This window comes from Letharia columbiana, assembly GCF_014066305.1.
Source record: "Letharia columbiana isolate WasteWater2 chromosome Unknown Sc0000034_s0, whole genome shotgun sequence".
NCBI lineage: Eukaryota > Fungi > Ascomycota > Lecanoromycetes > Lecanorales > Parmeliaceae > Letharia > Letharia columbiana.
This window is the reverse complement of record NW_023501077.1, coordinates 359,264-373,390: the sequence shown is the minus strand read 5'-3', so window position 1 is coordinate 373,390 and position 14,127 is coordinate 359,264. Positions and strand designations below refer to the sequence as shown.

General features: G+C 37.5%; 4 protein-coding genes across 4 annotated transcripts; 3 read left to right on the top strand and 1 right to left on the bottom strand.

Annotated features, from left to right (window-relative positions):
* Positions 1–2,390: 2,390 nt before the first annotated feature.
* On the top strand, positions 2,391–3,185 carry HO173_008802 (uncharacterized protein; the record flags this gene model as incomplete). Its single annotated transcript, XM_037310698.1, has 3 exons — positions 2,391–2,443; positions 2,506–2,662; positions 2,754–3,185. The coding sequence occupies 3 exons, from the start codon at positions 2,391–2,393 to the stop codon at positions 3,183–3,185; spliced, it is 642 nt and encodes a 213-aa protein (XP_037162468.1).
* Positions 3,186–3,343: 158 nt separating this feature from the next.
* On the top strand, positions 3,344–3,664 carry HO173_008801 (uncharacterized protein; the record flags this gene model as incomplete). Its single annotated transcript, XM_037310697.1, has 1 exon — positions 3,344–3,664. One exon carries the CDS (start codon positions 3,344–3,346, stop codon positions 3,662–3,664), a length of 321 nt encoding a protein of 106 aa, XP_037162467.1.
* Positions 3,665–7,507: 3,843 nt separating this feature from the next.
* Positions 7,508–9,118, top strand: HO173_008800 (uncharacterized protein; the record flags this gene model as incomplete). Its single annotated transcript, XM_037310696.1, has 3 exons — positions 7,508–8,573; positions 8,692–8,813; positions 8,879–9,118. 3 exons carry the CDS (start codon positions 7,508–7,510, stop codon positions 9,116–9,118), a joined length of 1,428 nt encoding a protein of 475 aa, XP_037162466.1.
* Positions 9,119–10,338: 1,220 nt separating this feature from the next.
* HO173_008799 (uncharacterized protein) lies at positions 10,339–11,259 on the bottom strand (the record flags this gene model as incomplete). The annotated part of the gene is made up of 1 exon (XM_037310695.1): positions 10,339–11,259. The coding sequence occupies one exon, from the start codon at positions 11,257–11,259 to the stop codon at positions 10,339–10,341; it is 921 nt and encodes a 306-aa protein (XP_037162465.1).
* Between the last annotated feature and the right edge of the window lie 2,868 nt (positions 11,260–14,127).

Sequence of the window (14,127 nt, the reverse complement as noted above, 5' to 3'; positions counted from 1 at the left end):
TAATAATAAGATATAAAAAATAGTAGATAAATATTCTAGAAATAAGAATATAGTAAAGTCGCGCTAATATTTAGTAAGTTTAAATATATATAAACTATTAAGAGTAATTTTAAGAAAATAGAATAATATAAATATAATAGCGAAATAAATAGTTAAAAAAAGACTTCTAGCTTTTTTAAAATATTAAATAGTTATTTTTAAGAAAAAAAGAAAATAAAAAAAAGGGATTATCGAATATATTATATATAATTAATATACTTATTATAAATTCTAATTATTATTATAATTATTTTAATATCTTTTTAATATTATAATTAATATTTACGTATAATATTTTACATTTTATATCGAAGATAATAAATTCTATAAATAATTAAATTCGCTAGATATAGTTTTAATTCTAGATTTTATTAAGAATATTAATATAAAGCGCGATAAGTAACTCGATATAAAGAAAGAAGATAAAGATATAATTATCGATATATAGTTAAATATTATTAATTAAAAAATTAAGCAATTTAAAAATTTTTAACTTCTTTTAAAGAATATAAATTCTTAAATAATATTAATAAATAAGATATAAATATAAAAGATCGAAGTATTTATCGATATCTTTTTACTATAATAACGAATATAATAAATTATAATTAAATCTATTAGAAAGAAGATTAAATATCTAGGAATTTTCAAAGATATAATAAACTCTTAAAAGAATATTTATTCTTATTACGTGAGAGTCTTATATAATTTATAAAAATTTTCTTAGAAAAGAATCGCTAAAATAATATTTACTAATATAAATTTTTTTTTATATTAATTTTAATTTTAATATTCTAATCTATATTTAAATAGACTCGTTATTTATATATTAATCTTATTTATATTAAACTTATTTATAAAAAATCTTAAATTATAAAATTTAAAAAAGTTTACTATTTTCTTTCTTCGTATATATTTTTTATTAGAATAAAATATATAATTCTTAGAAATTATATAATATAAGCGCTTAAGAATAAAAAAGAATAAATATTATTATTAGAATCGGCTAGATAGTAATCTAAGAATTATAATATAATAAAATATAGATTTATATTTAATAAGACGAGTAAAAAGATATAAAAAACTATTAAGCTTATTAATATTAAATTAATATATAAAAATATTACTAATATATTTAAGCGATCTAAATATTTCTATAAAAATATAAATTATTTAAATCTAAAATCTTAATAAGTTAGTTATATAATTCTAATTCTAGATTAAAAATAAGAATATAAATATTTTTCGCTATTATAATTATCTTTAAATAATAATAATTATAAAGATAATTAGAATTCTCTATCGCTATAAAAATATATATCGCGATTTATAATTTTTTATATAATAGATTCTTTTCTTAGTTAGATTAGATTTAAAAATCTTAAATAATAAAATATTATTTAATACGTGATTAGATATTTATATAAAAATAAGATATAGATTTTAATCTAATTAATAGATTTAATAAGAAAATAGAAGTAAGCTTTTAAGTAGATTAGATAAAATATAATAGATAAGCGATAAGTAGCTTCTAAGTCTAATTATTATTCTAATAAATAGATTTATATTTTAATAATATTATATAAAAAAATACGCGAGCGTAATTTAGAGAAAGTTTAGAGTTTTATTTTTTATACGAATTATTATATATATAGATAAAGATAAGAGCTTAGATTATAAGAGTATAAATAATATTAAAGCTAAATAAAATATAAGTATTAAAAATAATTTTATTATACGCGCTAATAATTAAATAAATTTTATTTTTTAAACTATTTAAAAGTGTAATATAAAATTTAATAATAAACTCTATTATAGTTTAGATATAATAATATTAATATATTAACTAATTAATATTAAGCTATTATAAAAATCTTAAAATATTAAATACAATTATATCTAGAAGATAAAATTATAAATCTTTATTAATATATATTTAATCAGTATATATAATAGAATAAGGTAGGGCTGAGCTACAAAACCTTGAATTTGTATGTGCAGCCAATCATAAATTCAGGGTTACTACGCTCTTTAGTTAGACCGGCTAAGTCAGCCCGCTAGCCCTCCCGAGCTCCCTCATCAAAAATTTGTATGTAGAAGTTTTACACTCTGAAATAACCAGCTCCCTACGGATGCTGTTACTTCATAATTTCGTAAATTATAGAGCTCAGTTTACGCTTTCTAACGATGTAAAAATTTCGAAGTTTGACCTACTATTGGTGGATTAAATGGACATTCAAATATGGTAGTCACACCAAACGCGTCCGGGATCGGATAATAATCCTTCCACCTGTTTGTTTGTGTAACCATTATTCTTCCACCACTCTACCAATTCTATCAATTCCACCAATATGAACACAATCGTCCTCGATACCCCTCGCGGAAACGTTACTAAACGCTTCAGGCACGTACACCCCTTTTACCCGCCTCTTAGAGCCCCTACTGACGCGAATCCGCTACTGCTAGCAATCGAGGCCGCAAGCGAGCCCAACAGCTACCTACTACTGCTCATAAACGCGTTGGAAGGCCCTCAAAAAGAGCCCGAACGGATTCACAGCTATCGTCCTCCCCTACATACTACTCGACCAGCCGCTTAGTCAACACTACCTACCCTATCAGCTCAGTAATCCACTCAATTAGATCGTCAGCCAGTCACTCAGTCATCCACTCAGTCAGCCACTCAGCTAACCACTTAGTCTAATACTCTATAAGAGGAGGAGCAAGAGGAGGAACTACAACAGGCGAATACGGAGAACACTGCGGAGAATATTGCGGAGACAGTCATCAGCAGCAGTGACACAACAGGCCTACTCTCCACGATCTCACACCAATCCACTCAGCCAAGGCAAGAGAAGTCACGACAGCAGGCGAATGCGGAGAACACTGCGGAGAACACTGCGGAGATAGTCATCAGCAGCAGTGACACAACAGGCCTACTCTCCACGGTCTCACACCAATCCACTCAGCCAGTGCAAGAGAAGTCACTACAGCAGGCGAATGCGGAGAACACTGCGGAGAAACCAAGCGGTAACAAGGCCACCATCGTCAAGAACACGGCTCAGCTCTCCAAGATCCCAGGTTATATGCTCTCCACGGTTCCACATCAAATCATCACTCAGCAAGCGGAGAACACCACTGCAACTTAGCCTGTCATCCCCACTACATTGATATAGTACATCACTGCAATAACGTCATAAGAGGAGGATCTACTGCGACGATGACAGTTAATTAAGCCTCTGCAGAAGGAATATCGCAAGAGGAGGAACTACAACAGGCAAATGCGGAGAACACTGCGGAGAACACTATGGAGAACACTGCGGAGAAACCAAGCGGCAACAAGGCCCCCAGCACCAAGAACACGGCTCAGCTCTCCAAGATCCCACGTCATATGCTCTCCACGGTTCCACATCAAATCATCACTCAGCAAGCGGAGAACACCACTGCAACTTGGCCTATCATCCCCACTACATTAATATGGTACATCACTGCAATAACTTGGGCCTCTGCAGGAGGAATATCGAACGATGCATATTTGGACGAATTGAAATCGTCCGATGTCTACAGCTATTTCATTATTCGAAAGATTTCACTGCGGCAGGAGATATTGTGGGATTCACACCACTAATTGGCACGTTGTCTCCATTTCTTTCCGGTATTTCGCTCACAAGAGGAGGATCTACTGCGATGATCATAGTCAATTAGGCCTCTGTAGGAGGAACATCGGACGATGCATATTTGGACGAATTGAAACCGTTCGATGTCTACAGCTATTTCATTATTCGAAAGATTTCACTGCGGCAGGAGATATTGTGGGATTCACACCACTAATTGGCACGTTGTCTCCATTTCTTTCCGGTATTTCGATACTTCTTGCCATAAGGACATGGCCTTTCTCTGTTTTTTGTAGGCAATTATTATAAATTAATTCTCTACACTCGATACACCTTCCTCATTAGGCCTTAGCGCGCCTCTCTCCGCACATATATATCTATATATCATATAGATTAAATTAATTTTGTAGTGGTGGAAGTAGGTCAAAAACGCACAGCAAGCGATTAGAGTTCGATTTAACTTAGGGCTAGGGCTAAAATTCCATTTGACTTAGAAAAATCCAACTCCATTTGACTTAGAAAAATAAAAAATCCAACTCCATGAATTTAATTCATAGGCCTTTACTCGTTTAATATATAATAATAAAAAGCTTACTACGAAAACTACGCTATTTAAATTAATATTTTAATCTTAATTATTACTTTTATTATTATATAAATAATATAAAGCTATCTCTTATTTAAGTATATCTAATTTTTAATTTTAATTATTATTATAGATATCGTTAATTTATTCTAGAATCATTAAATATACTTTTATATACTTTTTATATTTTATTCTTTTTTTAATTAAATAGCGATTAAATTCTAAATTAAAATAAATATTTAGAAGAGGAAAGTTTATAAGTACTTAATTATATAATTTTATTTCTCTTACGCTTCTTATAATTACTAAAATAATTAATAATATATAATTATATCTTATAATTATATCTATAATAATTAACTAATTTAATAGTTAAAAATAAATATATTTTTTTTTCCTCTTTTAAACGACTTAGCTAAGATTATTATAAGATTTAAATTCTTTTTTTATAATATAATTTACTTTTTATATATTATATAAAGATAAATATCTATTTAAATAGAAATTATAAAAGCTAATTATAAAGTATAATAATAAAAGATTTACTCTTAAATTAACGAATTAGAAAGATTTTTATTATCTTATATAATACTTTAAAAGCGAATCTTTAAATATAATAGCGTTTTAATAAATCTTAATTAAATATAATTTAACGAATTAAATATTAAAAGAGAAGCTTTAGAATTATAAAATTAATTAATTTTTAATAATAATAAATCTTATATAAAGCTTAAGCTATAGCTCGCGTTAATTATATATAATAAATATAATAATAATTAAAAGAATATATTATCTAGTTTTTATTAACGCTTTAATATTACTAAAGTAAAGATAATATCTATTAAAGTAAAAATAATATCTATTAAAATAATAACGATAGCGATTAAAGTAATAATAATATTTAATAAAGATTTTACTTTAATACTACGCTTAATACTCTAGAATAATATTAACTTTTTTAAAAAGTTATTAATAATAGATTAAGTATATATAAATTAAGCTCTTCGCGTAATCTATTTATATATTAATTTAAAGTTATTAAAAGATAAAAAATAAATATATAGCTTAATAGCTACGTTATATTTTTAATATTATTATAATAATATTAGATTATTTAAATAGAAATTTAATATATAAAGAAGATAGTCTAATAATAAGAAGAATTAATATAAAAAAAAAAGTTTTAGAGAGAAAGAAGAGGGGAAGAAAAGCTTAGATATCTATTACGCGTATTAAATTTTTAAATTATTTTAAATTATCTAGCTTAAATTAGATATTAATAAAATATTTTCTTTTTAATTTTAAAGATTTAAATTTAAGCGAATTATATTTATTAAGTACTATTATCTAATATAATCTTAGCTATTTTTATAATAATTATAATTATTATTATAGTTTATATAAATTAAAAGATAAAAGATTTAAAAGAGCGAGTTAATAAATAATTATTTTTATTTAATTTAGCTAACGCTAAACTACTATAACTTATTAAAATTTTTATATATTTTATTCTTACTTTTTTATTTTTAAGTCTTACTATCTTTATAAAAATAATTATTCTTTAAATTAAACTTTATAATAATATACTTAAAATAGCGTATAATATATATCCTCTTTATTTCTAATATCGATACTTACTAGAATTAACGTATTTTTTAATAAAACGAGCTTTAATTAAAACTAAGAATAGCTTAATATTTATAAATATTTATATAAACCCTCTAATTCTTTTATATATATCTATTAATTTATCTTTTTATAATAATTAAAATAAAAAAGACTAAGTTTAATAATTTATTATAATAAATATTAAATATTAATAATAATAGCGATATTAAAAAGTTTTAATATAAATTAATTAGACGATAATTAAACTCTTAATTAAAATAAAAAATAAAGAATAAATTTAATTAAAATAAAAATATTAAGAGATCGCGATAGCGAATAAATATATTTATATTTAAGAAGAAACTAATTAAGAAAGTAAAGAAAGTCGATATTTTAATTATTAGTTATATTATAATTATTAAAAAGTATAAAATTAAGTATATTAATATATTATTATTATAATAGAAGTAAACTCTTAAGTAAATTAGATAAAATATAATAGATAAGCGATAAATAATTTCTAGTTCTAATTATTATTTTAGTAGACTTATATTTTAATAGTATTATATAAGAAAAATACGCGAGTATAATTATAAAGAAGTTTAGAGTTTCGCTTATCGCGCGAATTATTATATATATAAATAAAGATAAAAGCTCGAATTAAGAGAAAATAAATAATATCGAAGCTAAATAAGATATAAATATTAAGAATAATTTTATTATACGCGCTGATAATTAAGTAGATCTTATCTTTTAAACTACTTAAGAGCGTAATATAGAATTTAATAATAAGCGCTATTATAGCTTAAATATAATAATATTAACGCGTTAACTAATAAGTATTAAGCTATTATAAAAATCTTAAAATATTAAACGCGATTATATCTAGAAGATAGAATTATAAATCTTTATTTATATATAATTAATCTAGCGTATAATAATAAAAAGCTTACTACGAAAGCTATACTATCTAAATCAATATTTTAATTTTAGTTATTATTATCGCTATTATATAAGTAACGTAAAGCTATCTCTTATTTAAGTATATTTAATTTTTAATTTTAATTATTATTATAAATATTATTAATCTATTCTAGAATTATTAAATATACTTTTATATACTTTCTATATTTAATCTTTTTTTTATATATTATAAAAAGATAGCTTAAAAAAATATAGCTTATTATATTAAGCTATAATACTTTTAAGAGAATATTAAAAGATATATTAATTTTTCTAGATTAATAATTTAATAGAAAAACTATAATTATAATACGTATAATTTTATATTAAATAATAATATCGAAAATATATAATAGATATATAAAACTATTATTAACGATTTTAATTATAAAGTATTAGCGAATTTCGCGTAACTAGTATTAGAGAAAGATAAGTTTTTCTTATTATTAGTAAATATAGCTCGCTTTCTTTTATATATATAGAGAGTAATAAAATATAATTATATTTAATTTTATATTTTATTAATTTAGCGTAGTTATTAACTAGAATAATAATTAAAATATCTACTTCTAAATATAGAAATCTTAATTAAAATATCTTATATATATATTATGCGCTAGATCTGATGGGGAGTGGGGTGGATTTCTTATGGCTTGCCAGCTATGAGTCCATCATCGGTCCATAATTGTAAAAGATAATTATGGAGGCTGAGACTGCACAGGAAGCAGATCCGGATATACAAGTCCGATTAATCCTCCTGGCGGCGTCGTCGCATAACATCGAGCCCCTGCGAACTCTCCTCCGCACAGGATCTGCCAGTGTTCAGGACCCAGAAACCGGCTTTACGCCCCTCCATGCTGCCATTGCAGCTTGCGAACCTCCGCCAAACGGCGCAGTCGATCGGGAAGATCGTAACGGGCATGTCAATGGAACCGCGAATGGGGACCACAGCAGCACTGCAGGGTCAGACGTGGAGGCCGCAGCAAAGACTATGAGGCTCTTGCTTCAAAACGGGGCCATTTGGAATGATGTTGATAAAAATAACGAAACGCCGGGATGTTTAGCATTGCGGCTGGGTCTGAAAGAGCTTTACGAAATAATGGTTGATGCTGGAGTCAGGGCAGAGATGCTACTCAGCCGTCTGGACGAGTATGAACAGTTGGCGGGAAACGATGACGAGGAAGATGAAGAGCAGGGGTCTGATGAAGAAACCAAGAAGGATGGCGAGGAAGATACTCCGAGCAATGATCGGCAACAGGACCTCAACGGCAATGGGGAGGACACTCCAGAGATCAGCAACGAAGACTACCTACAGTCCTCTCTCCGCTTTCAAGACGGACGTATACTCGATAGCGCCGGCAACGGCGTGATGATGGCTTGGGAGACGGACCTAATGAAGCGAAGCGCAGACCTCCTGGTACCCAGACCGGGCTTGCGTATACTCAACATAGGTCACGGTTTGGGCATCATCGACACCTTCTTCCATCACAAGAGCCCAAGCGCTCACCACATTATCGAGGCCCACACTGGGGTCCTAGAACGGATGAGAAAGGACGGCTGGTACGACAAGCCAAATGTTACCGTTCATGAAGGCAGATGGCAGGACGTCGTCCCCAAGATCATTGATCAAGGCATCCTCTTCGACGCCATCTACTTCGATACTTTTGCCGAAGATTACAAAGCTTTACGTGACTTTTTTAGTGATTGCATCATCGGTCTACTCGATGATGGTGGAAAATTTGGCTTCTTTAATGGACTTGGAGCCGGTAAGAAGGCTCTCGAGTGACTCTTCCCTTTTTAGTCCTTCATTCTTGGTCTCAAGACACGTGTCCTGTGAATTTCAAATTCATCTCTGAGTCGACAGGCTGACTCGAAATGGTGCAGACCGACAGATCTGTTACGATGTCTACGGGAAAGTCTTGGAGATGGATCTGTTTGAGGCAGGATTTGACACAGAATGGGATACTATAAAGGTGCCAGAGATGGAGAAGGAGGAGTGGGAAGGGGTGAAGAGACGGTACTGGTCGTTGAGGGAATATAAGCTGCCAACATGCGAGTTCATTGGGTGAAGGACCTAGATCGCAATGCTTCGCCCCTGTATTCGGCAGCGCGGTCTGCCATCACGACGTTTGGAACTAGGCTTATTCCCTTCGGTTCGGAGCTGGTAACGGGGAATTCGAACAGGCGTGAACCCAAGGCATTCGGAAAGACTAAACGAGCAACCGCCTCGGCCCTCCCCACCATTAAGCCAGGCTTTAGAAAGACGAATGGATGGCGCTTGAACGCGCATTTTGGGGACGGCCGCTTCTGACTACATTGATATGGAAGTCAAGCAAGACACCTCCTCATCACGATAACGTGGCCGTAATGCATCCCGCCATCCGAGGTTCGTTCTCGGCGCTGTTCCCACCGATAGACGTACCGTGTTGTTGCGCGCCAACACTCGCGGCTATCGGGTGTCAAGAGACGACTTGGTCAGTGGCAACAAATGAATGACTTTCAAGACTGCCTTCCGGCACCCCCCGCATCACTCATTTCAACACGTATTATCAAGCTTCGTTGAGCCAGATAGGGCCCTGAGCAAGTGTTGAGCGAGTGTCGAGCGAAGTGTAGCTTGAACTTGAGCCCGAACATCTTTCCATCAACTCGCAAGCACACACACTCATCCCATGCCGTCCAAGGTTTCTCAAAATCTACCCAAGTTGAGCAGCGGCGCCTCGACAAACCCAATGAACCGTGCTTACTTGGCGCTGCGATCAAACCGGAATTCAACTAAACTCAGGACAAGCACCAATCAAGTATGCACATAGCATCAATCCCCTCGCCAGCCCCATCCACACCGAATCTTCTCCTCCTTCTTCTTCTCCTCCTCCTCATCCTCTCAGCATCCGCACGACCAACATCTCGGAAAACCCCACCCCAGCCCATCACTCCCTGCTACGGATGGAACCATGAGAACACCCGACTCGTGATCGGAAGCAGCCACCGATGGATGAAACGCTCACTGACTTACTCCGCATGGCCTCATCACCACCACCATTCCGACCAACCTCTTCGGAGGCAGATATTAATACGTTCCGGATCGCCACTTGCCTGCCATCGTCACGATTGGCTGCTGCATCCTTAAATGGACAAGGGACGTCGTGTTCGAGGGAGCAGCCAAGGGCAGTGACGTATTGGGTGGCTATTTCCGCATCGACTTGTTTGTTTGAGCGGCACACGATTTGGCGGCTGGAGCCTGGTTGTTAGCAGCGCACTAAAAGAATGTAGTCTGAATGTCATCACTGTCATATCTCTCGGGTGCTTTCAACGACAAAAGGCAATGGGTGGGGGGGGTCTAGTGTTTGGTTTAAGAGCTTTGTGCTATTATTGATTATCCAATTACAGTACTCCGTACAGAGGTATCATGCTTGTCTCGTAAGGGCCATACATCATGTGAACTCCCCCGCTTTTCCACATCGGCAGCTATGCACATCCACCCATCCATCCATCCAACCAACCATCTCATTCTTCACCAACCGGCGGACCTTCTCAATGCTCGGAGAGATCGAACGTGGGAGCGGGCGGCGTCACCTCGATGACAGCGGGCCCGTACAAGATCATGGCGTCCGTGATCGTCCCATTGGTCATCGATTTCGAGATGAACACATACGTCTGGCCCATGGCAGTGGGCGGGATCACGGCGGCGATCATGTCCCCCTGCATCGTCGGCATAACCGACGTGGTACTCAGACCGCTGACGAAGACGACGTAGAAAGTGGTCGGAAGCGCGCCCTTCACGCTGAAGGTGAAGGTCATGTTCTCGGCGGCGGGAATGCCCTGGGTCGCGGTCAGAGTGGGGAAGGCCATGACGGGAAGGGCGGCATTGGTGCTCGGGCAGGACGTGATGAACGCTGCGGCGAGGGTGTAGACGGGGTTGAGACCGAGTGCGGTGCCGTATGGGTTTGCGGGTGCGACTTCTCCCAGGTTGAATCGTTGGACGGAGGTGTGAAGTGATTCCGTGACGAGGATTGAGCCTGCAACGCCGAGGTAGGCCTTGCTGGTGATGAGACCAGCACCACCGAGGTAGGCGGATGTGCCGACGCCCTCGAGCACCGAGGCGAGAGTGACGAAGGATTTGGGGTCGGTGTACGGGAAGTCGTATGTGCAGGCTGCGACTGGCGTTTGGCCGGCTGCCATGAGGGCGGAGGAGAGTAGCTCGACATGTTGTTCTTCGTCGTGAGTGATGTACTTGAGGTTGTTGTAGTACGCCGAGCTGAAGCCGGCTGCCATGAAGTCTGCTTCTGACATGCTTGAAATGGCGCCCTTATAAAAGGTGTTCTCGAGATGCTCGAGGGTGAGGGCATATTGGAGGATGTCAACGTCGGTGACAGCAGCTTGACGTTTGAGAGGGTGGGCAATGGCTGTGATTGCCAACAGCGTTGCCACTGCGGAGGTAGTGAAGAGCTTCATGCTTTGTATTGGTAAGTTTCAGAGGAGCTACTTGTATCAGTTCAATAATGTCTTCGTGTGTCAATGAGACAATGGGATGAATAGTGATTTGACCACTTGATCTTAAGGGGGACCCTTGGATTAAATACTTTCCCTCCATCTCCGTGCTCCATACTCTGACTTCCACTCTTTGGCTCGCCTCTGTGAACTCTTATTTTTTTTGGTTTTGTTTTTTTCAAGCCGTGCGCCGACGCAGAAGTAAATAGCGCGACTTGATGAGTTTAGGTAGGGATGTGTGCTGCGGTTCCGTGGGGCAAACGGAACAAGATGTCATGATGTGGGGAGTTTGGGTCGAATGTGAAGGGTTCATTTGGGAGCTTATTGAGAGGTATGGAGAGCTATTGAGTAGCTACCCCAGTCAATTAGTTCAATGTCAGAGTTTTGGTAGGGAAAGAAGCCTGTAGATTTCATGCATGATGCATCACCCTACTTCCAGATCTACGTGTCGATTGTCGGACACTCGGCATTCCTTCTTTCCTTCCATCACGCTATACCCTTTATACTCATTCACAAGGGAGAAAGGGAAAAGATCTACCCCGCTTGAGCAAGTATTTGAGTTTTGGAGCGGGGTCATTCTACGCTAGAACCAATTCGAGCGCTTTCTTTCCAAGGCTGATTGTCGCAGAAGGGAAAGGTGGACAGCCAAGAAAATATAAAGTTATCGTAGCGTTAATGCTAATGCAAAGTGGGAAGTGGGACAAAGGCCAAGGCATCAACTGGTGGCTGCATGACTGGAATTTTGTTTGTCGATCATGTCGGTGGAAGAAATCATCATCGTTCCGTCTTCAAGCGCTACTACCTACTCTATCATCTCAAGTCTTTTTCTATTCGCAGCAAGGTGCAGCTTCACACCACCAACGTCACCTCACATCTTTTCATCAGTCAGATGCGAAGGACCCTGTCACTTACAAGCTTCATCATTTCCCTTGTCCGACGGCCTCATTGGGGAATAGATGAACGGTTATGATGTGGTAGACACGTGCAGTCTGCAACGCTTCCCCCGTCCAATCCCTTCCCACTCTCTAGAACATCAGTTGTATCCTAAAGCCCTACAAGTAAGCGTAGCGTTGGAATTGGACGTCAACGGCAAAACAGCCCGAGGACCATCCGTTGGTGGTCAGTGTCTATGTCACCCCCACTCGATCTGAGCGAAAATAATCCAAAGTGATGACCCATGTCAACGACAGCCCCTCTCCGCCTGCAATACACATCTGCCGAGGGAGTTGGGTGATGGTAGCCATCTCTTTTTGGAAAATAGAAAATGCTGGTCATGGTAACATGCAAGAGAATGACAGGAGGTGATCGGGAGACGTGGGGTAGAGATCGACTGGTAAAAGATGCCAGCGTGGATCAGATCCGAACGTGCAGCAAAAGGGCGATGATTGGACAAATATTCCTAAACCGTAAATCTGCTTGAGCAGCGGTGCTCTCCGTGGCCGAGCTGGATGCCCTCCTACCATCCGAGCATGCACTCCGCAACATGTAATCCCGTAAAGCGAACCCCAGTAGTCCACATCAAAAAGACAATACTGGGGATTAGAAAGGGAATCTGGAAGTCCGTCTGCGTCTCTCGGGAATATGCACCATGAGATGGAAGTAGGCTCATGGGCAAGGGTATGTTGAGGACGGGGTAGGGTGCTTTTCGTAGTCCTCCCTACTGTGATGACTCGTAGTCTACGAAGTCCTTTCTGCGGTTGCTGGCACTTGACTGGTTCCTCAATCGAATCCAATCGGAATTCATACCAGACAGAAATCCAGAACGCGTAACTGTCAAACTCACTAGCGCCAAAAACCCGCCTTACAAGGCGTCCGTGGAAGTGACTGCAACCTCAACGAGCTCAACTCAACATCGACTCTATTCAACACTCTGCAACCAGCTACAAACACCCGTTCTCAAACCCCATCACCCTCGAACGCCTCACAACCCCAAGCTTTCCCAACCCTCTCCATCTTCAACCAACATCCCCCCCCCTTACCACAACCACCCAAGCACAAGAAACCATGAACATCAAGTGCGACCCCCCCTTCCCCATCACCAACCCGCCTTACCCCCAGCATCACCGGCTAACACCCGGCGCAATTCCAGAGTCCGCACCCTGACCGGCAAGGAGATCGAGCTCGACATCGAGCCGGAGTACAAGGTACGTACAGCACACCTCCGCCGGTCCACAAGCCCAGCGCGCGGCACACCATGCCAACACCTCAGCACCCAAAGCAACCAGCATCATCATCAGCAACAGCAGCAATAACAACAACAACAACAACAACAACAACAACAACAACAACAACAACAGCGCTGACACAAACTCCGTTCTCGCCTTAGGTCTCCCGCATCAAGGAGCGCGTGGAGGAAAAGGAAGGGATCCCGCCGGTGCAGCAGCGGTTGATCTACGGCGGGAAGCAGATGTGAGTCCCCCCACACACGCCCACACCGGAACGCCCGGGGGGGGACCGCGAACCACGGGCGCTGACGGGGGCCCGTTTTGCGCGCGCTCAGGGCGGACGACAAGATGGCGTCGGAGTACAGCCTCGAGGGCGGGGCGACGTTGCATCTGGTGTTGGCGCTGCGGGGCGGGTTTTAGGGAAACAGGGCGGCGGGGAGGGAGGATGCCTTTGATGGGGAGGCGGGCGACGGGCGACGGGCGGGACGGGGAGGCGACGAGGGACCCCCGTTACGACGACATGAGTGCTGTGGTAGAGATGAGGCGGAAGCGATTCGCAAGACTCGGAATGCATGCATTGCACTGCTCTACCGGATCTATTTATCAAAGCCTTTTTCAGGCATATGCTCGCCGAGTGCCCTAAACGGTCCGAAGCTGAAAATCACAA